General features: G+C 50.4%; 1 protein-coding gene across 1 annotated transcript in view; it reads left to right on the top strand.

Moving 5' to 3' along the window:
• The window catches only part of ASTN2 (astrotactin 2), a gene marked incomplete at both ends in the record, with an annotated part of 359009 nt that overhangs the window by 170240 nt on the left and 164086 nt on the right, over positions 1-24683 (top strand). Inside the window, one exon of the mRNA XM_082327894.1 lies at positions 23644-23794. Coding sequence (XP_082184020.1) covers positions 23644-23794 — 151 coding nt within the window. The remainder of the gene's footprint in view (positions 1-23643; positions 23795-24683) is intronic.

The raw sequence follows: 24683 nt of genomic DNA on the forward strand, positions 1-24683 counted from the left end.
AAGTGGGCAGCAGATGGGCTCAGAAGCAGCAGGGGTGACTGGGTTGGGGGATACTGCCAGTATTTGGGGAGCAGCCGTGCTTATCTGCTACTTGGCTCCACGGTGGAAAAGAAACCACAATAATTCCAACTGTCCCCTTGCCTGGCCTCGGGAGGGGCCAAGCAATGGGTGGGATTGAGTGCAAATCTGGCGAGCGGTGCAGGGAGAAGCCCCGGTTGTTGTGTGCCTTTTGGATTCATCAGCTGGGGCTTTGCAGGGATTTAAGGGAGCACAAAAAGATTTCCTGCTAAACATCTGGCTCCCTGGTATTTTGGCAGCCTGCCTGGAGAGCACTGTGTGGGCTCAGGTTGCAGGCAGAGGTGGGGAGGTGGCAGCAGCTTTGCTGTCCCTTCGCTGTGGGGATAGTGGTCCTGACCCCACCACCACTTCCAGCGCGGATGGGTGGCTGTTCCTGCGGAGGCTGTTGTCCTCCGCCTGTCCCTTGGTGTCATTCCAGCTGTGCAGCTGTGGGTGACAGGACATGAAGAGAGTTGGGAGCATCTCCACAGATGCTCCAACCCCACACCCCCCCCCCACACCTTTCCTTGTGGCACCCAGTCAGGCAAATGGAGGGTGTTCCCAGAATAGCCCACAATAGTCTCATTTCTGGGGAGCGTGTGGGTTTGGCTGTGCAAAGCCTGGCTGGAAGTAGCTGCAGCAGGTAGCTGGAGTGAAGTCCTTGAGCTCTGGCCTCTCTGCAGCAGCTGTGACAGTCTGACATATGTCGGCACGTTGCCTGCTGTAACTGGGGGTTTCTGAGCTTTGCAAGGTTCATCTGGTCTCTCCTGGCTTTCCTGGTGGGAGCGGTGCTGGGGTAGGTTCAGGCTAGGAAGGCTTGAGCAGTTTAGAGGGAGCTGAGCTGGTTTGCAGGGCCAGCACAGTGTCCCTGTGTGCAGCATTGATCCTGCCGGTCTCCGGGTCAGGCGCCCATGCAGGCGCTTCCTCGAGAAATAAAACCCAGCACCAAGTGCTGGGCGACCTATTTAGGAAGTCCACATCTCTGCTCTGACGTGGTGCCACGGCATCCTGGTAAAGTCAGTCCCATGTCCTCTGCCACAGCTCCAATGCTCCCAGGAGTTGCTGTGGTCCCTCCTGCTGCTGTGTGTCAGCACGACCACGCAGCATGCCAGTGTCTGCCCCACGCGTCTTGCAGCGAGGGATTTTCACCTGCAGTGGTAGAAATGCTCCTGCTCTGGGAAGGGCTGCTTTTCCTTGCAGGAGATGATGTGGCTGCAGAAGGCAGAGGAGGACACGCTTGTGCGGGGGGGCTGTGCCACTTGAACAGCCTCCACGGCTCAAGTAGAACCGTTTCTGTGTGTTCATCCTTGCTTTTTGGGGCTGAAGCAGGGGTGCGCATGGCATCTTTTAATTGCAAGTATGTGTATGCAACCTCTCACGCAGGGAAGTGTGGCTCCCTGCCTGCCCAGGGGAGATGGCATTAATGGGACAGCTGGGACATCAGTCACAGACCCATAGACCTCCTGGGTGGCTGCTGACTCTCTCTGTCTCGGTTCCCCTGTTACAAAATCAGGACTTTTTTTGGTAGGATTACTTCTGGCTTGGCCAAGACACTTTTTGCAGGGAGATGGCTTTGACATGGGGGACTGCACTGGGCATGACCCCACAAGCCTTGCTTTTGCTCTCTGAACTGGGCAATGGGAGCCTGGATGGGAAAAGTCATCAAGTCCTATGACTTTGACACTGGCAGACTTTGCTGCCAAACTCCTCCATCCTCCGATGAGAGCACTAGTGCAAATATCAGATAGGATCAATCTCCAAACAGCTTGAGAAATGGTACTGAAAACTCCCTGTCTCATCTTCCAGCACAGCTCAAAGGCTGCTTTTGTACGGTCTCTTAGCCACCTCGCGATTCCGTGCGAATCCTTATCACGGTTACTTTGTTAATAATTTCCCCACATCACTCTATCAAGTTATCTGTTGAAGTCCAGACAGATCAGGTATTTCCCTTTCCTCAAAAAAACCAACACAAATTCTCTTATCACAGAAAGATAAGGGGTGAATGTGATACGCTTCAGAGTCAACAGGTAGATGCAAAGAGAGGGGACAGGGACGGGGACCAGCGTGTCTGGCAGGAGCTGACACCCCCCCGCTGCCTACCCTGCCTGGGTGCGGCTGTTGTGCATCGATGCCTGTTGATGGGGTTAATCCCTGTGGGGATGTGCCAGCTCCCCAACCAGGTCCGTGGGCTGTGCAAGCCCCTGTTGGCACACGCAAGAGCTTCCTGAGCTTCAACCAGCTTCAAGCCCTCCTTAGCTCAGCCCATCCCAAAGGTCTCTGGTCCCCTCCGTGTCCCCTCCCAGGGCAGAGCCCCCCTGCCCTCCCTGGAGCCACCTGAGAAGGAGGGGTTCCTTCCTTCTCCCAGTGACAGAATCAATACCAAAGGCCTCCATTAATATTCTAGGAATGGCAGAGAAGATTGACTGCCTCATTAGCAGGCATCGTGTGAAACTCTGACAATAATTAACAACTCAACGGTCTTATTTGCTGGCCTATCACAGAAGTATTCAATCAAAAATGTAATTTGCTCGACGCTCCCATTTACCATAAAGAGAATATTCCTTCAAAGTTTTAAATAGACTAATTAAGAGGGAAGAAATACAGGGAAAAAATTATTAACAGTATAGTTTTAATGGGAAATTACTGGAGCGTATTAATAATGCAATAACCATTTTTAACAGCTGTCTGTCAGTTTGTGGGCCGGGGTAATTAAATTAGTCACTAAAGGGTTAGTCAAATTAGGTGTCGGAGAGCAGCGCTGAGGCTAACGAAGGCGCATCAGGCTTAATGTTCTGGCTCACGAAGGAGTATGAGATGCTGACGTTCACGGCAGAATCCCTCCGAGGTCCCCGGGGACCGTGTGGAGGGAGCCCCTGGTCACCCCAGGCACCAGCATCTCGCATCTCCTCTCCTTGGTTTAGATGAACCCGTTGTGCCGGGTGATGCGAGGAGCCGGGCAGAGCTATGCGTTGGCAAAGGCTGGGTTGTCTCCAGGAAAATAATAAGAAAGAGTGTTATCTGAGCATGAGCATGGCCCTGGGTGGCCTCTGTGACGTCTGCTTCAGCCTGATGCTGCTCGGGTTTTTAATCTCTTTCCGAGAGCCAGAAGGCAGCTGTGCAGGGTCTTGTTGGCAGTTGCTTTCAAGGCTTTTATATTCTGCGGGTTTCAGGCTCGCGTTCCCCCTTCCTCCACCCCTTCGCCCCTTTTGAAATGAATCGCAGTTCATTTTGGATGTTGTTGAGCCTGAAAACACATCTTTCTTGCCGCCAGCCTATTAAAAAATATATTTACAGCTCCATAAAGCAAAGCGAGCTGTCAAGGTAACGTCCTGCTGGCTCCTGTCTGTTCAGGGTGGAGAGTAAGGATTTGGAGAGGTACTTGCTTGCGTGATCGCAGTGAAGATTTTAAGCCCAACGGAGAGGTTTCTGGCTGAGAAAATAATTGTGTCCAGCCTAGGGAGGTGTTCATAGGAAGCACGGTGCCTGGGGGACCTGGGATGCTTGGGTTCCCGGACAGGGGATGCTGCTGTGATTCCCCTTCCTTTTCTGCTCCGTAAATCAGGATGGGGGTGCTGGCCTCTGGCTTTCAGTGGGAAAGGATTACTCCTTCCAATGCGTTTTTTTTGAGATTTGAGATGTTTTCTCCATTTTATATTGATGAAGTAAGACTTTTTCTACAGTATGTTCATGTTGAAAAACAAACGGACACAAAGCAGTAACAAAAGCCCAGAGAAAAACCCTCACCTGCCAAGAGGTACCAAACAACGTGGTGGTTGGGTTGTTTGGAGGGCGTAGAGGTCTCTGAAACCATGGCCTAAATTATGCAGAGCAGGGGCATAGATGTCCATATATTGGCTAAATATCTGGCCTTTTCTGGGCAATTTTCTTCCTTCGATTTTACAGAAAAACGCTCTGAAGATTTGAAAGTGATAGAGGTGATGGCAAAGCCTGTGCGTTCCCACGAGAAGTTTCAATTTTCACGAATCAATGGGCTTTTTTTGTGTGTGTGTAATTGTTTCTCCCATCACCCCCATTTAAAATTTAAGTTAACTACAGAGACAGCCTTACCTGCCTGAAGTGCTTGGGACTTTCTGCTCCTCTTTTTATATCATTAAGGTAGATGTAAAGATAGCAGTTGCTTTAACTGGGTGACTTAGGGGAAAATGTGCCCTGCATGGTATGTGGGGATCAAATAAATACCCAGTGGAAGCAGCTCTGGTTCAGCAGTTGGCTCTTCAGATTGCTTCAAGAGGATAATCCTGGTAGAAAGGAAATGCTAAACCCCATCAAACCCACCAAAACACTTCAGTATCCCAATAACTGCAAAAAAAATGTTCCCGCCCATATTGCAGCAGGGTGAGCAGCCAGGCTGGGCACTCGGGCAAAGGCAGGCCCTCCTCTTTCTCACATGTTGGAGAATTACAAGCCGTATAGATTATTTTAATGGCCGTATTACTTCCAACTGTGCCTCTACCATCTGTTCTTCCCCAATTACGGATGCAAAAACCCAGCATGTTTCTCCATTCCAGCAGTAGAGAATGAAATATAAGTGCTGTAAAAGGGTGTATATTCTTTCAACAATGTAGTTGGCACCTGTGATATTTTGCTCATGCTTCCGACCTGTGTCAGTTGGGATGCTCTGCCTGGTCCCTCCACACCACTCCCAGCCAATGCCCGGATCCGCGGTGGTAGAGGGAATCGTTGATAAAAAGAAGAGGCTCGTGTGTTACATGATTTGTCCAAGCCGTGTGGGGCAGCTGAATTATTAACGCTGACCAAGTGTCTAAGTGCTACAAAACTCGACAAGAACCTCTTACCTCCGGCACAGCGATAAACAGGATTGAGGCACGGTAGGAGGGAGGGAATTAAGACAGGACATCAAAGACTCTTATTCCGTCAAGTAAATCATGCCATTGCTTCAGTAAAAGAGCCCCTAAATGTTTTATTAGGGATTTTCAACAACTACCAAAATTAAGATGGAAGGGATGAATTATTAAAAAATAGATTAACTAAACTAGCCTCTGAATTAAACATGAAAGGTACCTATTGGGGGTGGCGTGGCCACTGTGTGCTGCAGGCATCTGAGTCCTTCAGCTGGGCATGGCGGGAGGTGGCCTGGAGAGGGGGAGCAGCGGTGCCAGGGGGATGGAGAGCCGCAAGCTGCTCTCCCGGGTTGGAGTTGCGTTGCCAGGGCACGGAGAGGCTGGCTGCAGGGCTGGGAAAGCAGAGTGCCAGGTACTGCATAAGCATCAAAGGAGGAGGTTTCTGCCTCAGAGAGATGCAGGTTAGGTACACAAGGTGGAGCAAAGGAAATAAATAATGCAAGTACCAAAAGGTGACTTGCCTGAAGTACTCGAGCCAGCATCTGAACTTTCTTTTGCTATGTGCTAGTTTGGTGTTATCAACTCAAAACCATCCATGGCAAGAGAGGGACTGAGCCTGTGTACAGCTCAGGGGCTGTGGTTGGCGCTGGGGACCTTGTGGACCTGCTCCACCAGATTCCATGCTCATGGCAGGGTAAGGAGGGTTAGCAGGGGCCGGAGAGCCCCCAGGGTGTGTGTGTGCATGAGTGGGTGAGGAGTGCTCCCATGGACCCGCCTGCAAGCGCAGCTGGGAGGATGGGGATGCAATTTGGGTGGTGCCAAGAGCTGGGCACAGCTGGTGCTGTTCCCCAGCTGGAGCAGGGGGTCTGTCCACGCCTTTGCTTCGTTCAGGCACGCTGTTCTGCCCCGAGCTTCCTGCGTTCCCATGAGCAGGCAACTTCGATGTCTTGTGCTACATTTCTCCCACCTGTCAAATAGAGACAATATATTAATCACTTCCTAAAGTGGCTGTGTGATCATAATTTGCTGTTTAAGTGCCCTTGCAGTACGATCTGTCCTGACATTATGCCTGCAGAGCTATGGCAGCCTGTGAAGGTAAAGCACAGGCAAGAACAGGAGGTGAAGAGATGCTGTTGTCTGTGGTTTGTTTTGTTCCAGCCTCCAGGAAAGTGGAGCATCGTCTCCAGGTGCTAAGCACAAAATGTGCTGGAATTTCTATTTGTTTGTTCTCCCTCTCTTTCTTCTTCGCCAACATGTTCAAAGCTCTTACATGCAAGTCTACAGTTAAACTCCTGCAAATGCCAGCGGTAGTGCAGCTGCTGGGAACAGTTCTCAGTGTCTGCGGTAGCACTGCTTTAAGGTGTACTCTGATGGAACAAGTGGAGGCTTCATTCATAATAATAACAAAACACTATTTTGCAGTTATGGGCTGCTTTTCATCTTCACAACTCAAAGGAGCATTAATTAACTGCACGGCACGGCAGGAGGTAGGTAGCTATTGTTGTCCCCAGTTTATAGATGAGGAGCCTGGAGCGTTGACACATCCTGTGCATTGCCTGCGGTCGTGCCGAGTCTGCAGCCGATCCCAAAATGCCAATTCCTGCTCGGGGCTTTATTCCTGGGAATGCTCTCTGTACGTCTCCGGTGACAGAGCAGGAGTTTTGAGGTCATCTTCATTTCTTTAAACCAAGTTTGGTTTTGAGTAGAGAGAGGTGAATATTGCTGAAGTTGAATTTAAGTCTTCTAATGTGAATTAGGCCAAATGCTGAAAGCAAGTTCTTTGCCCTTGGGCCAGCGATTGGGCAGCGTTCCAGCTTTGTGGTGCTCCTTCCATCAAGATAAAAACTTGGAGAAACAAATTAAGCTCAGTCTTTGCTGTGAACCCCGCTTTTTGCAAATGCGTATGGAGAAGCCTGTTTGGGTGAAATGGTAAAAATACAACAACCAACTTCTTGCTTGTAAATCCCCAGGTTTGCTTCCCCAGTGAGCTCTACCTCCAAAAACCTCCTACTTTTTTTCCAAGGGTCCCATTCACAGAGGCTTGCTTCTGCTTGTTGGCTGAAAAACCAATGTTTTGGCCTTTGTGTATGTAATCAAAGAGGAGTGTTCACTTGTATTTTGGGAGACCATTTGCCTGAGAGGCTTTGGGTAACCCTCATCTCTCCTTGCAGGCAGCATCGAGTCGGCATCGCTCTCTGTGCACCTGCAGTGTGAAATGGGTCAGGCTGAGAGGTCACCCCGGGAAGAGGAGCAGGGTGCACGCTGCTGCGGGTGTTGGGGTGGGATCAGTCCTCCCTCGCCCCCCGCCTCCTCCAAGAGCCCACGTGATGCTCACTGCTTGCTCCCTTTTCTACCCAGAGGCACCGGCTGCCACGGGCTCTGATGGATGCTCCTGGCATCCATCAGAAGATCTTCACCTGTTGCTCCCTGCCCTGGCAGAGGGGGTTCACAGGGTCCGTGGTGGGAGCCTGGGCTCCACACGTCTCTGCATGTCTGTCTCTGGTGCCTTTCAGAGGAAGCATATTGTATTCTGGGTGTCCTTCTCGGCGGGGCAGACATTGGTTTAGCATGGAAGCATTTCTATTTAGTCTCCTTAATTAAGATAGACACTAAAATAAGGGTGGCAAGTGGGATGCGATGGGCAGGAGAAGGAGGGTGGTCCTGCAATGTGCAAGTGCTCGTCTCCCCCCCCCCCGCCTCCTTTTCTCCTGTCATCAATCTCCTCTTGCTAAATGTGCAGCCGGAGAGCAGGTTCCCAGGCAAACTTCCCCCTGATAGGTTTTGACAGACCTAATCAGGCAGGAGTAGTGACGACCATGCCCCACACTCCTGTGAATTGCAGTTCAAACTGAATATCCTTCACCGTGACACTGGCAACTGAAACGAACCTGATGGATGAGATCTGGCTGGCCCAAGAGGAGGGATGCGCCCATCCTATGCGCACCTGCCTGCAGCTCCCATCATTGCCCGCAGGCTCAGGCCCCCAATGCATCCCTTGCAACCTCTGCCATAGCGCAGCTCTTCTAAATGCCTTTGATGTGGGACACTTGGTGCCAGTAATTGAGCTCAGGGAAGAATCTGCCGGGAGGCGTAGTCTCTTCTGCCTTTAATAAATCCATATATTCTTTATGTTCCACTTAATAATGCAATAGCGCAAAGGTTTACAGATAAAGGGAGGATGTCTGTTCTGGGATGCTTGGTATCAGAGTGAGGCCAGAGGAGCTCTGAGTTAAACTTGGAAATCAGTGTGTATTTGTGTGTAAGCACAGCGCTGCATTGGTTAAATGCATCATCTGTTCTTTAGAGGTGCTTCAGGTCATGGGTTATTGTTGAGAGGGAGTAGGCTTGTGAATAAAAAAATAACCTAACAAAATGTGGAGGTAGATCTTCCAAAGTGATGTCTCCTTTGGAAACCTGAGTCTGAGACCAGTGGGCAACCCTGGGAGTCTGCTCAGCCCTCTGCATTCCCACCCATACACACCATTAATAGCTCTGCTCAGCAGATGTAAACTAGGGTAGCTACGATGTCAAGATGCTAGAAGATGGGACAACATGGCAAGTACAATGAATCCCATTATGGGCACTGGGATTTTGGCATTTTACAGGTTTGTGTCTCATGGTGGTTCTGTGGTGTCTAAGAGAGTGCAAAGTGCAAGGAGTTTTTTCGATAATTGAGGCTCTCTGTCTCTCTCCCAGATGGTGTTTTAGCTATCTAGTGCTACAAGTGAGCACAAGACCTTCCCTTTCCTCAGGAAAGACTGTAACAGGCTCCTTCTCTAGTTGGCATCTATTGCAAGTAGGCCCAAGGGCCGTAGGCTGGGACTGATTTGACTGCACTTAGGAATAGCTTAGATCATCCCTAGATCTGTATCTAAGCTAGTCCCCAAGGCTGCCTTTTCTGATGAGTGGAGATCTAGTCCATGGACCTCAGGGCACCGAGCAGCTCTTGCTGCAATCCTTGACCATTTTAGGGCAGCAGCAGCATCACCAAAATGAGCTGATCTCCCCCGGTGAGTTTGGAGGAGCCCAAAGTGACCAGTCCTATGCGTATCTTGGGTTACCTTGGGATGGGTGAGCTGAACCCCATCCTCGGCATCTCTGAGACCTCAGAAGGGTTGGTCTGGCCACTTCTGGACGAGCAGCAGTCAGGTGTCAGCCCTGTGCAGGCTGTGCGTCTGCTCGGGGGAAATGCCATTGACACCAGCAGATGCTCAGTTGCAGGAATGCAATCCCCTGTAGTCATTTCTTGGGCTTTGGGTCCGGGGCCTTCTGTTTTAAGCACATTAGACTCAGTCCCACAGCATAGTCCCAAGATTTGGTGGAGCCGGCACAGGTCCTGCCTCCCAGCACTGAGCTCCCAAGTGAAATATCCTTATGTGAGGTACGGACGTGTGCCCTGCTTCAGCCTCTCTGTCTTTAACCCTCTCTCTTCCTCAGGTAAATGATGATGTTCCCTGTTCCACATTCAACTCCCCACTCAATTTATCTTGTTTATTGACCCAAGCAGAAAGTCAATGTTTTCTTCATCTGCCATTTGCTTTGATGGCAGCCAATTTGGTTCAGCAGGAACAAAAATGGATGCAACAGAGCTCAGTGCCAGATTTTTCTCCCTTTTTTTTTTTTTCTTTTTTTTTAAAACGCTGATTATCCTGTTTTTCTGAAGACACCTGGCCCTGGACACAACTCAGCAGCCTTCGCTATACGATATGGCTGCAGGCAAGGCTAAAAATGTACAGCAATTACCCCATGAATCGGTGAGCCAGGAGGAAGCCTGGAGGTCAGCTCGTTACAGGCAGGCATTGCTGTAGCCAGGGCTGCCCACTCCCTCCTGGTGGGTGCCGTTTGTTTGTGAAACGTTGGCCTCTGGGGGTTTCATGTGCATTTGAAGCTCTGTGTCTTCCTCAAAAGTCTGAAGGCGATGCTTTGCAGCCATCGCCTGGATCAGAGATTTCCAGGCACCACGCCATGGGCTCGCAGGGGCTGTTGTTTGCAATGGAAGTGTGAAAGGGGATAGGGAAAGGCTTGCTTGCCTCTCTGCCAGGATATTCATAAGCCTGCAAATCAGGAAAGGTTCATTGAAGTGCATTGAAGAGAGCTGCCCCACACACAGGTCTAAATACAGCTTCTGCCCCAAAGAATTTGCAAGCTGGGGACAGCATGTGGCTACTTTGAGGTTGGTCCAGGCAGCGCTCGCTGATGTGGTGGTGAGAGGGGCATGTGGCATCCTTCCAGGGGAGATACAAGACAAACCCTCCTGGAAGTGTGGGTGCAGTTTTAAGACACAGCCAAGGTGATCTAGTGGGTTGTGGCCATCACACAGGGTGGTCCTGCTCCTCCCTCAGCCACCAATGCCCATCACTTCCCTCATATCAGCAGTGGCATCTCTCTGATCATGAACTGAGCTTGTTCAGGGATTTAAACTGGTAGAAGACCCCTCTCTTTCTGGTAGGAAATTATTTGCTCTCAAATGCCCACATCTCCAGGTCGGTGTGAGATGGGTCCCTACCAAAGGCAGGAGCAGATCGGGGTGCTCCTTGCCTCTGGTGAGCAGACCCACGGAGGTGGTGTCCTCAGAAGGGCTCTGTGACCGCCGGCTTACCAAGGAGGTTGCTGCCCTTGTGACAAACTCAGCTGTACTCCGAGGAGCTACTAATGGATGCTGGGCACCTTGGAAAAGAGAGTCTGCATTGGATGCCTAGATAAGAGCTGAGTCCTTTTGAAAAATCTGCCCATATGGATGGAAAATCCCTATGCAAATCTCTCCCCAGGTATAAAATTAATTGGATTCCAACTTCAAAGACTGCTTCTGGAAACAAGCTGTAAATAATCTAGTTGTGCCTCAGTTCCTATGTCTGTGGACATTCACCTGGCTTTTTCAAAGCCAGTGAGCGTTGCTGATAGAAGGTGCTATATATAGCAGCAAAGCTATGCATATATGTATACTTATGCAGAAATGCATCCCTAGTAACTGACCCAGGTGTGTGGTGTTTTCTAAAATACAGCTCATGGATTTGGTTCTCCAAAAAGCTCTAGTTTTGCTTCTCATGGGCTCTTACCCTTCTCTCTGTGCAGCCGTGCACACCCCCATGCCAAGGGATGCTTGCTCACCCGGTGCCGTGGCTGGGAAGCAGCGTGCCCAGCTCCCCAGGTCTGCGGGGAGCAGGTGGGGTGGACGGGGTCTGGTGATCCTGGGGATGTGGAGGGGTTGGTGAAGGTCACCCAGTTGTGCAGCTTTCAGTGGGGTTCAGCTGGATGGAGCTTTATTGCAGAGCCTAGTGTTGCACCTGGAGCTGCATGGGGATGCTGAGCTGCTGCAGCATTATGGGGCTTGCTTTTCTATGGGCCGTCCTGTCTGCAGCGACCATCTCATCAAGGCAGGGATCTGCACTCTGAATGCTTATCCCTGCCCATGCAGAGATGGCTGATCCCTGGTACCCAGTTTCCCCGGGGCTCGACGTTGTCTGTTCCCAGCGGATCAATAGGAGCATCTGTGAAAAATCAGGGCATGGATGTCTGATCCTGAAGCCCTGGCTGTTTCCTATTTATCTAATCTAATTCTATCGGCATTTCTAAAGTGCTTATCACCACCGCATCTAAGCACTTTATACGTTTCTTGAGAAAAAAAAAAAAAAAATCCTAATCGCTGTTTAATGAGAGTGGTCGAGTCTGGGATGTGGCTGGTCCCGGTGCTTGGGCACAGGAAAACAACCGGCTAAAGGGTAACCCCCTCCCTCTCCCAGTTTCCCTGCAAAATCCAACTTTTCCTTGTGACCCTCATGAATTGCTACAAAGTCAGATCCAGAACAGCCCATGAGAACAGTAGTCTTGCCCAAAATACCCTCAAAGGCTATAAAAGGGAAGGAAAACCCCAGTGACTCATTTGTGCCTAAGCAGATACTGAAGTCTGAGCCCCAAGCTGGGATTTTCAAGCTTGCCATTGCAAAATGCTCATGATGAACAAAGGCAGATACAGCCCCCCATGCGGTACCCTGTACCGGCTCCATCCCCGCCACCAATGGGACACTGTAGGACATCTCTGACTCTGTGGGGCTGGGGGACGAGCTGCGGCACTGAGAGGGCTGTGCTACCCCCGGGGCTGGGGCATAGGAGCAGGGACAGAGCCAGCACATCCGCTGGGGTTCTTCCAGCTCCTCTCTGCCTTCCTGGCCCCTCCAAGTTCCCACCAGCAAGCAAATCCCCAATTTCTAGGTGGGGAAAGCAGGGTGGAGAGGTGGGATCTGCCGCAGCCAAGCTCCCTTTTGGGCTAGAATATATGTCTGTTTTAAATGGGAAAATCCTCTAGCCCATCCTAGGCTCATCCCTTTGGGATGACAAATGAGCAGGGACCTGAAACATTGGTTTGCTGGTGGCTGATTATTTTGAAGGGCAAAACCACAGATGCTCAGTTCCTCTCTGGCATCTGATCGGGTCCACGTTTGGAGTGAATACAGGTGAGGTAGCAAGGAGGTGCCCAGAGCTCCTCGTGGCAGTGAGGTTAACGGCATTTTTCACCATGCCACGTAGAGTCTACGTGAATCTATGTTTTATTTGAACCAGCCCAAGCAGGGCTGCAATCGCTGCCTGGTACTGGGGTGGCCTGACCCATCTCATGATGTTTTCAGCCTTTAATAATTTAGGATGAGAGATCCCAGGCCTTCTGTCTAGGCTTTTGCTCGATTGCTTGTTTTTCTAAGATTTCTTTTTCTCCCCCAGGCAAAAATGTTGCAGAGGATTGAGGCAGACGTTTTGTGGAGGGTCTCTCTTTTACAGGCAAAGAACCGCCTTAATTTGGCCAGCTTAAAAGTGCTGTTGAAAAACTTGAATCGCTGCACACGGCATGAAGTCTTGTTTGATTTGAGCATCAAGAGTCGGCAGCAGCCCTCCATGCCTGATCACGGCCAAGCATCTCTGCTCCAAAATACTGCTTGAGGGCGTGAGGGAGGGCAGCAGCAGCTGGCCAAAAATACTGAGTTTGGGTCTAGCAGGGAAGGGGAACTGGGGGAATGGGGGAGAGGAATGGGCTATACTGGGACAAGAGGGGAAGCGTCTACAAGCCCAGTGAGCGTGCAGGTAGGAGCCTGCCAGGGCAATTTTGCCCCTAGGAGAGCTCTGCCCGCAAAAGGCTGAGTGATGCTTCGTCCTGCAACTGCTACTGAAAAATGTCGTCTTTTCCAGACTAAACGCCTTCCTCCCTGCCCAGAATAAAACCCCGATTAGGCTCCTCTTTAGCAAACGTTATCAAGTTTGCAAAACTCCAAAGCCAGGAGGTGCCAGGATCAGTTTGCTGTGCAGCCTTCAGGCAGCCCCTCTGTGCATGTGCATTATGAAACCGGCTTTAATAGCATGATCATATCCTAGTTTTCCCCTTTGCCTCACTCAGCACAGCTGATGAACCTGCTCTGGGAATGATCTGCATTAATGTAGAGCTGTAAAAACTTCAACCAAAGTCAATGAGAGCTGTGCTTTGAGCAGGGGAAGTGCCATTTAATGCTAAGCGCTCTAAAAATCAAGTCTAAATGTCTCAAATTTGGTGCATGTAATATAGCGGATGTTTTTTACATTACCGTTCCTGGGCCCTAGCTCCCTGTCTGTAAGATGGGGATGGTAACGGTGAGATCAGGAACTTAATCACTTTATTGTTTGTGAAATACTGATGCTTTTTGGTGTTGAGCAAAGGATAAGCAACCCATGAGGAGCTGAGTAGTTTCGCATGCAGAACAGTATCTGAATAGAGTACAATAAAGTAGGAGCTACGCGTCCTCCAGTGATGAGAGAACTATTGAGAAGCTGCAGATGAAGTTGTTTGTAGGATGCTGAGAAGCCTGTGGATGTTCATAGGTACCCGGGGGTGAGTTTTGGGATGCCTAAATGTTGAGCTCCAGACTGTTTCAGGCATGCAGAGACACCTAGCTACAGCTCAGCACCATCACCTTTGGCATTTGGGGAGAAATAGGTCCTTCAGATAACCCTCCTGTATGTGGTCTTGCAATTAACACCTTCATCAAAGTGCATAATTACCAGAGACTGAATTAAGGTTGCCTTGGCAACCTTAGATCTCACACTTTCTTAAGTTTTGCGTATGTGACATTGCAACCTTTATAATTGCCTTTATTATACTTTTTCTGCGTGTGCACACCTGTGCGTACCTGCATTGCGTGGCTCCCATTCGCGGGATGCCTGATGGACCTCGATGTCTCTGAGTTGCAGAGCAGGTGCTTTGCAGGATCCCTTCACCGGTGGACATCCCACCATCCAAGCGGAGACAGCCTGGACATGGCATCCCCCACGGAGGGCTTTGCTCCCTGTAAATTTAACTGTGGGGTCCTGCACTCGGCAGCTGCTCTGGATTTGGGTGGCAGGGCTGCGGGACGGGATGGGCTGCATCCAAGCAGCTGGTTGTGGGAGCAAGACGGGGATGACAGAAGAGCTCAAGCTGAGCTCCTGCAGAAGCGTCATCCCCATGGAGGATCTGGCACCAGGCTGGCCTCTCCTGTTCTCCTGGGTCCCTGCCCTTGGTCATGGCACGCAGTTCTGGGGTCAGAACTGGGGGTTTAATCAACATCTAATGAGCTTTCTCCCCCCACTGCCACCCCTCTCTTCTCCTCCTACAGCATAGTGTGTTTTGCTCCATCTTTCTGGATAAGCCCATGGGACTCCTGGCTGGCCACCTGCGCGGTGCAGGGGTCAGTGTTTCATTGGTAGGGGTGTTAGAAGTATTTTTGGATGCCTCCTTTCACGGCAGCCTGAAGAAGGTCTTGCCAGCAGCATCAGGGAGGTCTGCTCAGCTCAGAGCAGCTCTGCCATGGCAAGCCACGAGCCCTCCCTGTGGTGTCTGGCTTCCCCTTCTGCACAGATTTTTTTCCTTCCTTATTATCACCATGTTATCTCTGAGCATGAAAAATACCCCTCCAGTTGTTTTTTATTTCTAAATTGAAGCCAGAAATGTATTTACAAGTTCACTATTTTGAAAATAATATTTAGAGAGGATGGGATGGAAGGAATTGCTGGGGAGACTGCGCTGGTAAAAATATTAATTAGCATAGAGAAATCATTTGATAATTTTCATTTATGTATTTTTTAATTATGCATTACTGCCTTCACTGATAACCCCCGCACCAATAGTGTGATCCACTTTGCTAGATAAACATACTACTTTGTGAGTTAATTAGTGCTCAATTACTATCAATTAATACGTACTACTGCTACTGATTCTGTGTTGAACAAGCAGATTCCACTACTATTAACTGTTTAAATTATTAATATTTGGAGCTGCCTAGAACCCCTCACCAAAAGGTGTTTATTGGTAATTGCAGTGGCGTGAGGGGCCAGGTGGCTCCTTGCTGAGCCTGGAGCTTTCTGTTCCTGGTGGTCTAAATGTTATATTTTTTAATTATTTAATGTCTTAAGATGTTGAAACTATGCTTTTCCTGTGCTTCTGGTTTGTTGCCATTTTTTTAACTTTTAAAATTCATATTATAAAGTTTTTCTTTACAGATGAAGTTGAGAGAAGCAGTGTAGGGAAAGGGATGGGTCAGGCTCATCTCAGATAACTTTGCATGCTTCATAGGCAAATAATAACTAAAGTTAATAAAACTGAATTAGGTATGTCTGGCTCTGGCTGGTGATGTAGTAAACAGAGGGAAATGGATTCCTTTGAAGCTGAAAACATCAGCTGGGATGTTAGGAGCAGTTGTGGTAATAGCAGCAGGGAGCCCGGGCTCTGCATTTGCATGGAAGGAGGGAAGTAGTTTTGTCAGTGCCAGGCACCTTTGAAACGGGGAGAGGCACATCCTCACCTTGAAGAATTAACTCCTGATGAAGCTAATGAGGGGCAGGTGGAAAATGCGTAGGAGCGGGGACATTTGCCCGGTGCAGTGTGGCACGTCTGAGCCCCTGCAACCTGCCGGGATGTGGCTGTCAGGGCTCCAAAAAGATATAAAACGGGGGCATAAAGCCTGGAACCTTGAAAATGGCTGGGAAAGCTGTATCTTAAATAAATGCAGAATGGGGTAGTGGGGATATAGGGCAATGCCCATTCCTTTTGCCGTGATGTGCCAGGGTGGGACACGATGCTCAGCAGTGCTGTTTCTCCTCCCGGCTGGTGTCCCCAGATGCTTAGTGTGGGTTTTCTGTCCCACCAAGGGCACTTGCTGTGCTCCAAGCTCCCATCCCATTTTGCTGTCGAGGTGCCTGATGCAGATGAGCATCCTGACCATAGCATTGCCATATGGGAAATGCAACCCACCGATTAATTACAAGCCGCGGTGAAGTGGGCACTGACACGTTTAATTTCCAGCACACTTACTGACCCTGGTTTATCATCCCTATTAAGGCTCGTGTGCCTTTTCTTAAACCTCCCGGTGCCGAGGTTGCCTGGGAGACTGAGCCGGGATCGCCCATGTTTGCCTTTGGCTTGCGTGGGGTTGAAGCGGTGACCACAATGGTTCCCTGAAACAGGGGAAAAATATGCTCAGAATTAAAATTATCTTGTTTATCTCAGCTGTGGCATCCTGGTCCTTTGTACGGCAGAGCCGTGTCGTCTCCGAGGGTGGGGGGTCCACCTGGCGTGATCAGGAAGATCCCTGTCCTCGCCAGCGCTGGTGTCCCACAGGACGTGTGCTGCATGTGATGGGCTTCCTGAGCTCGCTCTTCTTCTGGTGTGGTTTTTTTTTGCTTTGCTTTGCTTTGCTGTAATTAAATTTCTGGCCTTTCTGGTTGCTGAGGTGAGCTTCAAAACGCCCTGGTGGAGCGATGGTTTTATTGAATCTCTAGCAAATTATTGAAGCGTGGTAGGGAATTTTTCACACTTTCAACCTCAAGGTTTTTGGGAGACCGTTTTCGCAAGTGTTTATTGTAGTATTACTACAAGAAGTGAGACTACTCGGAAAATTTATGGTAAGCAGCTCATCAGCTGTGGTGCATCAGCGTAGCTCTATTGAAGTGCCTTCTCCAACATCACTCAAGTAAAAATGATTTCTTTCAGTTTAGGACCTGGATGATGTTTTTTCTTGAAACCTCCCAGCACTATTAAAGTGGCTGAAAAGTGCCTGTGGGTGCACTGGGCAGAAACTCAGTTTTTCTGCATAAAACAATAAATCCGCCCCATGCACACACATCTTCAGGCACCATGCTAAAAAAAACTGGTTGAAGCCGTGGGCTTAAGCGTGCCAGATTTTCAGACTGTGAAGTCCCTTGGTTAGAAGCTGCCACCACCTCGTCAGGTCCTCCAGTGCCGGGGCTGGAGATCAACTTTTCCAGAGCATCCCAGTTTGGTCAACGAGCAGATGGACCTGCTCAGGAGATAGCTCTTGGTTTGGTGCTGTGGGAGATGGTTGCTGCATTCACTACAGACGTGGTAAATGTTGTAGTGCGTGCAGGAGAGGCTGTAGAGAGAATGGTCTCTTGTTGCAGGCAGAATAAAAAAGGGTTGAAATCCTGGAAAAAACATATTCTGTTGTCTTTAAATTGGAGACCACTTTTCTGAGGTGGCCATACATTCATCGTAATTTGGGTGTTTAACTGCATGACCCTTTGTACAGAACAGCTGAGCCTGTGGTGCAATCAGACCCAGCTGGAATTGTACTGTGAGTGCGGGAAGTGCTAAAAGTACTAAAAATAATTTTGAAAGCATCTGCCGCTGGACATCCAACAGTGGTGAGCACCTTTAATCCTGATCTCTTGTTGCCTTGGCTCCCCTGTCTTAAGCGTGAAGAAAATAATACCCAATGTACAGAAGCTGTGAGAATAATCTAACGTTCGTGAGATGCTGGGGGTCCTGGGTAGTGAGTCGCTGGGAGGGGAAGGTCCCAGAGGAAGGGATGGCTCTGCCATTGCAGGTGAGAGGACGTGCCACAGGCTGAGAGCAGGGCTGGCGCCACGGGTGGTGGTCTCAAGGCGTCTGCCTGCAGCCAGCATCCCAGTCCCATGTGCTGGTCAAATCCTGACAGTTCACTTCTGAATGCTGGGCTTTGCAGATATAATTTGTTTTTTTATCGTTTATATGTAATGCTTATGTAAAAAATGTGATTATGAGCTTTGCAGCGCACCCTCAGCTGGGGTACGTGTGTTGATGCCGCAGGCAGGCCCTTCGTGCCCATTTCTGTGATGAATTTTGCTGGGCATTGTGTGAGCACCCTGAGCTTTTCCCAGCCTTAAAACAGCCAAGCGCTGCAGCTCAGGAAGCCGGGGACGAAGGGCTGGGTTAACTTTGCTTTTGCTATGGTCTGTAATTCCTCCTCTAATTTGATATTTCAAGCTTGCAGCTGAGGCCACCTACCTTTCTCGGCTCACCATCTTCCACCTAGCATTGCAATTCGTGGCTGGTGAAGAAGTTGTTGCCAGCCCACATGGCTGCAGACAAACAGAGGCAGAACCATTTGCACAGCAAAAAGGCTCATGCGGGTCCCACTTTCACCAATCCCATTAATATCTTTGAGCTGTTTACTCCAAAACTCAAGGAAGAGTTCGGCAACCTCACCGATGATTTCAGCGCTGGCTGGATTAGCAGAGGAAGGTGGGGGTTTAATGGAGGAAAAAGAGATGTGAGGGAGAAGAGAAAAGGAGCAGAGGAAGACAGGAATGGAATAGGTGAGAGCACAAGTGATGCTCAGACAGAGCATTTGCTAGGGAGGAAATAAGCTACCCATCACATGGATGGAGACTTCACCTGTTGCAGGTCTGGGGCTGTGCCTGGGGACTCCTTGGAAGCATTTTTCCCCAAGGCGGGCATCCAGCTCTTACTGGAAACTGCCCCGGAGTGACAGGTGCTCGGCTTGAGCTGTGCCCTTGGCACATTTTGGGGCTGGATAGGGCTGTGATGGGGTAAGCAGCCACGGCTCCCACGTGAGCACCTGTGAGGCAGAGGGTGAGTGTCCCTCTGGGTAAGATGACCTGATGGTGCAGGAAAGAAGGGTGAAAGGCAGAGGATGTGCAGGTTTAACCCCTGGCTGGGCATAACAGGAAAAGGGAGCAAAGTCTGCACACAGAGATGCCTCTCTGGTGGGCTCTAGCCACGAGAAGACCAGCCCTTTCTTGAGCCTCACAGCACAGCAGAACTTTTGTAGCCAGAGCTGGTCAAAATTGCTCAGGCAAGCAGCTGTTGGGCTGAAAAATGCAGAATATCGGTGTAAATTGCTCTGTCCTTGTTTGTAAGTGCATCAGCTCTTAAGTTCCCTGTTCAGTGGGGTCTTGCCAATGGAAGCAGGCAGCAGCGCGAGGTGCTGGGACATGAGGCATCCCGGCTGGGCTGCGCCGGGTGGTTTTGGGTCCCTGCTCTGTACCAGTCCCTCCTTTGGGATGAAGCTGCAGGTTACAGAGCATCATGCCTTTTGCTGCTAGTGGGCCCTGTCTCTAGAAACTCATGAACCCCAAATCTCCCCCTTGATCCCTCTCCAAACACGGCTCAGGGAGCAGATGGTAGAGCAGTACTGGCTTAGTCCGCAGCTTGCATACTTTTCTTTGTTTTTCTCAGTGATGGTTAACTTTGTAAGACACTGAAGTCTTTAACCATTAGCAGGCAATAAAAAGGGGCAGCTGAGTTGGATAACACCCACTAATCCCCTCCCAGGATGAACTGGAGAGAAGAGCCACTGCGAAGCTCAGGGTCTTATTCTGAGATGAGTGCTTTGGAGGCTTGGAGAATTGCATGGTGTTGGTATTTCATTAATAAATAACCCCCAGTGATATTTGTCACTGAATCTGCTTCATTAATGAGGGCCTGGAACAAAGGGGGAGGATGGAGAAAAGTATTTTTGATGGAATCAAGGTGAGTGGGGGTGATGGGAGGTGGCACAGGGCAGGGCAAGGATGGGTGCTGTGGTCTGCACTACAGGAGCTGTGCCAAGTCAGGCAGAGCGCCCTGCTGTTGTGCGTTGCACTGACTTTGTGGCAACAGAAGTTGTTAGAAAAAGGGCTTTTACTGAGGCTATGTATCGTCAGTGGGTCCTGGCAAAAAGGGGAGTGCATTTCATTTATAAGTGTATCGTTTGAGTGTCTGCGTGTGTCTTTGGGAGGCCTGGAGAGTTAGAGAAAGAGCATGTGCCTGTGTTCATAGACATGCGTGTGCTTGTGGAGAGAATCTGGCACCAGAAATTAGGTTGCTCGCTCCGCAATGCCGTTTTGGGTGGGACCTAGAATCTGCTTCAGGGCAGTGGGGAATTGCCCCGTCCTCCCAGCCTGCCGGGCGCTGAGCCCTGCCTGGTCCTTGCGGCTTCGGTGCCTGGGTCTGGCCAGGGCCACCGGCAGCTTCCCCCAGCACGCCAGGCACGGCACAAACTGCAGAGCCCATCTTCTCCGTCCTGCCTTGTCAGAACAGATTTGAGGGTCACTCGATGAAATTCAATACAGATAGATGGAGAACAAGAGAAAAGAGCTGTTCTTTTGCAGGCAGCTTGTTACTTCAGGGAAAGTGATTCATCCATCAGGGCTGGTCTAATCTGGCTTCCCCGGGTGGTGGGGAGGGACGGCTGCCCCCGGCGGGCACCGTGCAGTGGTGGCCAGACACTGCCATCGCTCCTCAAGTGTCCCCTGCCTTGTCGGCACTGCCTGCTCTCCAGGGCCGGCTCTGGGATCTGGGGGCTGCGGTCCTGTACAGCGGGCAGGGAGGGATGGGCAGGGGTCACCACTGGAGCTGCAGGGATGGAAAATCATCTGGTCCATGCCACCTGTTGCCTGTCCCATTGTCGCTGTGGGACGCAGGTAATTAATTATTGCTCTTCACCCCCTAAAATTAAAAGGAGCCACTGAGGCTGGCAGTGCCAAAGGCTCGGCAGCGTCTGCCTGCACCAAACCCAGCTCTGCTGGCCCCTCCTGAGGCAGACAAAAGCAAAGTTTGATCCCAGCTCGCTCCGAGCATCGCGTCAGCCCTCTCATCTGCTGACATCCGCCTTGTCAGGGCGCTGCGTTGAAGTGATGCTCCTCTAATCTAACGACGGCTGACACAGAAGCAATCCAGCCAAGCAGCCTCCCTCCGTCTGCAGGCAGCGCCATCACCCTGCTCCTCTCACAGGTGACATTTGAACACTTCCCTCTGGCTCCTCTTGTCCACCTTCCAGCGAGGTTAATATTTTAATACGTTTAATGGCTCATTCTGGCTCAGCAGCCCATGCCCGTGTTTTGTCAAGGGTCATCCATTACACCAGGCACAATTTCGGAGAGTGAAGTTCTCGTTCCTGTCCTCCACCTCCTGAGGGCAGGAGGTTGTTGTGTGCTTCCAGCTTTTAATTAAAAGCGTGACAAGCTGCCCCTGCCAGTCCCAGCCCGGGAGCATGGCACCGTGCAGGATGAGCCATCTTCCCCCAGCAGCACTCCAGCTCTCTGGAGTTACCCCAGCCGAGGATTGGGCCCCGGGGTCTCCTTTATACCCCCCAGCGCAGCTGTAGCTCCTCACCTTCCCCCTTCATGGACGTGGGAGCTGCAGGAGGGTCTGGTTGTTTGGTGGACAAATGGAAAAGCCAGGAGGGAGGATGGGGACACGGTTCTCCGTGCAGTCCGCCCACGACAAGAAACCCCTCGGGAGAACCAGATGGGGCTGAGCTTTCTGGGTGGGTGGTGGAGGAGCTGTCGTGGTTTGTTGTTTTTGTTATTTAAGTAATTCTCTCTGCGTTAATAAACAGCATTTTTGGTTGGTAAATAATATGCCCTTTCTCTCCCCCCACCTCTCCAGCAGAAATAGGTGCCTTGATCTAATATATTTTGCCTTTCTCACTCCCTCACTTTGGAGGAGCTGCAAATTCTGGTGGGAACAGAGTGCTAATAGAAAAGGGCCTCTAAAGATATTTGAAACATGACCAAGAAAGGACAGAGGGAGATTCAGCTCCAAATATGCTGGAAAATCTAGGAGATGGGCCAAGAGAGGGGGAATTATCGGAAGCATGATCGCCAAGAGGGAAAAGTTAATTGGGAAGCATTAATTGGGGTGAAAGCGGGCAGCACAGACATGAATTTGCTACGTGGGGCAGCAATGCAGCTGGAGGCACTGCAGTGGGCACGGAGCTACCCCGGTGCTCGAGTAACTCATCCGCCCCGACCCATGGTAGCGGAGAAGTTGCCCTCCACTTCCATTCGAGTGGGGATGTGCCAGTTTACCAGTTCTTGATGGTTTGATGGTGTTTTCCTTTTTGAAAGTCCCAGCTTCTGGAATCGTGTGATTGCCTGGAAATCTAGAATCTGCAAAATTGTGACTTCAATACTGTGTAGGGCTTTATTTCTTTGGGTTTGGTCTCTGGGTAGTTTCTAGCCCTCAAGTTTGGAGGGAAAAGCTCGATTACACTCTAAAGGCTCAGAAAACAGAAGGCAAATTTAGGGGAGGAAAAAAAAAAAAACCCACCCAGTGATTGATTTATTTTTAAAATCTCATCATTTTTATGCCAGTCTCTTTCTATTTTTTTTTAATGCCTGACTCATGATTTTTTCGAGCATTTGGTGTTGGCAGGGCTGTGTGCATGAGTGTGACGGCGTGCGTGCGCGCAGGGGCCCTCCGCTGATAGATAATGCAGTGCTAGTTTGAGACAGCAGTGCTGTGGTCTTAAGGGCTGCTGAATATTCCTCCACCACTGTTTCATTGCCAAGCACATGGTTTTCAAATCAAGAACCCCCCAAAAAAGGGTGACTAGCACTGGGCATTGAGTCATTGAGTGGCTTTTTAGGTGCTGATGGGAGAGCAGGGGAGATGCTAAAGGGGAATAAACCACCCTGTGACTCCCAGCATTGCCTTGGGGGCTATTTTAAGGTCAGAGGGGTCAGTGTTTATTTGCAGCCCCCCTGTGTTTAAAGATCTAATAAATAGCCTGTGGAGGTCAAGTCCATCACCATCAGTGACTTATTCTGTGACCTTGGGTAAATCGCTTTGTCTCTCTCCTGTTGGTAAGAGGGTGACGGGATCTGTTGCCCAAGATGGGTTGCAGGTATCGGTTAATATATAAAATGTGCTTTGAAGATGAAAAATACCTTGGAAATGCTTAAAGCTCTCGACAAGCATCTGTGTTCCCTTTGCGGGCACCCAGCAGAAAGCAAAGTGCCTGAATACTTTATCACAGACAAAATCTGCTGTGTGTGCAGCTCAGAGAGGCAGGGCTGGGAGCTTCCCAAGGCTTTACGTGGCCATTGAATTCATAGGCATTTATGCTTCTCGCTTGCTTAAGTAGAGGGGTGTCACAGTGCAGCCATGCCCTGGGCTTTGCAGAGCCATCACGGGCTGGAGCAGTGCAGCAGAGAGCTGTGCCTGCACCCATCCCTGCGTCCCCTCCTCCAGGTCCCCCGTCCCCTAAGCCAAGCACAGGGATGAAGCTCCACATCCCAGCAAGTGCGAAGCCAAGTTTCGTATGGTTTTCCAGCTTTGGCAGTGTGCCCAGGTGATGGACAGGGTGTCGGTGCTTGGGGAGGCTTGGCCTAGCTGTGAAATGTTCAGGAGGAGTTTCGCTGTTGTGGATTCACTGTTGTATAGTGTAGGGCTGGATTCACACACAACTCCAGGCTACTAATAAAGTATCTCTTAGTTGCTAGTTTGAGTAAAAATGGTAGATAGATAGTATCTTTGAAACCCCATAACTGGTTGATTTTCATCAAGGATGTCAGAGTTATGCAGCAAATTTATTATATAAAGCGTAATCACAAAGTCTTAGTTTTCTTGGGAAGCTTAATTTGACTTGACTTTGCTAATCAAAATGCCATGATTTTGCTAGAGCAGCTCTCTCTGTGGATTACCCTGCCGGTGCCATGTGCTGCCAGCTCCCTGCCAGCCCTAACGGTGCCTTTTCTCTCCAAGGGAAGAAGCGATGCTGTCCACCTACTTTGAAACCATCAATGACTTGCTCTCCTCCTTCGGGCCGGTCCGAGACTGCTCCCGCAACAATGGTGGATGTACCCGCAACTTCAAGTGTGTTTCAGATCGCAAGGTGGACTCAACGGGCTGTGTGGTAGGTACCACGGCTGCTGGCCCCTGGGGCTGGTGTCTGCTTTGGGGACAAGCCGGAGGGGGACATTGCCTGCCCTGTCTCCGGGGATGTGGTCGAGGGGATGTGCGTGCTGGTGGTGGACTCCTCCCACCCCTGGGGCCTTCGCAGCAAATCACATGTGCCTTAAGGACCACAGGGAAGGAGCCTGGGGGCTCAGATGAGCAAAAGAAAAATGCTTGAGGCTGATGGTCATTTTCCTTCTTGTCAAGAAAGCATGGGGCTGAAAGCAGTCTCGCTTTTTCTCCTGCCTTGTGCTTCCTAGCGTGGGAGAAAGATGAAGCATCTCCCTCTCCCCCTCTGGGCCCCTCTAACACCCTCAGAGTTTTGATTTGTTTCTGAACGTGCTCCCGTCTTGCCAGACAACCTACTGAGTCCCAGGTTTTGCAAACTCCCCTCCAGAAGACCTCTTCAACCCTACACCATTAGTTTTGGGCACAGGCTCTGAATCACTCCCAGCTATCGATGCACAGAGAGGTTTTGCCATTCTTCCATGTGGGCTGCAGCAGAGCTCAGCACCCCTCCCGGCTCTAACCCACCTCGCCTTGACAGCAAAGTCACCACTTCCCTGTGTGCGGAGCTTGTGTGAGTCTGGTACGACACACAGAGACGTGGGGGCAGAGCCTTGGGAAACTGGGGGAACCTGGGAGCATCCTTTCTTGTCTGTCTGTTGTAGGAGCCGTCTGCCTGCCAGGCAGTGGGTGGTGACCCCCAAGGGGGTCCAGAGCCTGTCACTCACTCCGCCTGCCCTGCTCCAAAGCCCCTCGAAACCCCTCTGCCCCATCCCCTCCCCTCTCGCAGCAGGCAGAGCGCCCATCGCCCCATCCCTCCCATCTTGGCAGAAGCGGGAGTT

This window comes from Platalea leucorodia, assembly GCF_965183815.1.
Source record: "Platalea leucorodia genome assembly, chromosome: 15".
NCBI classification, from domain to species: Eukaryota; Metazoa; Chordata; class Aves; order Pelecaniformes; family Threskiornithidae; genus Platalea; species Platalea leucorodia.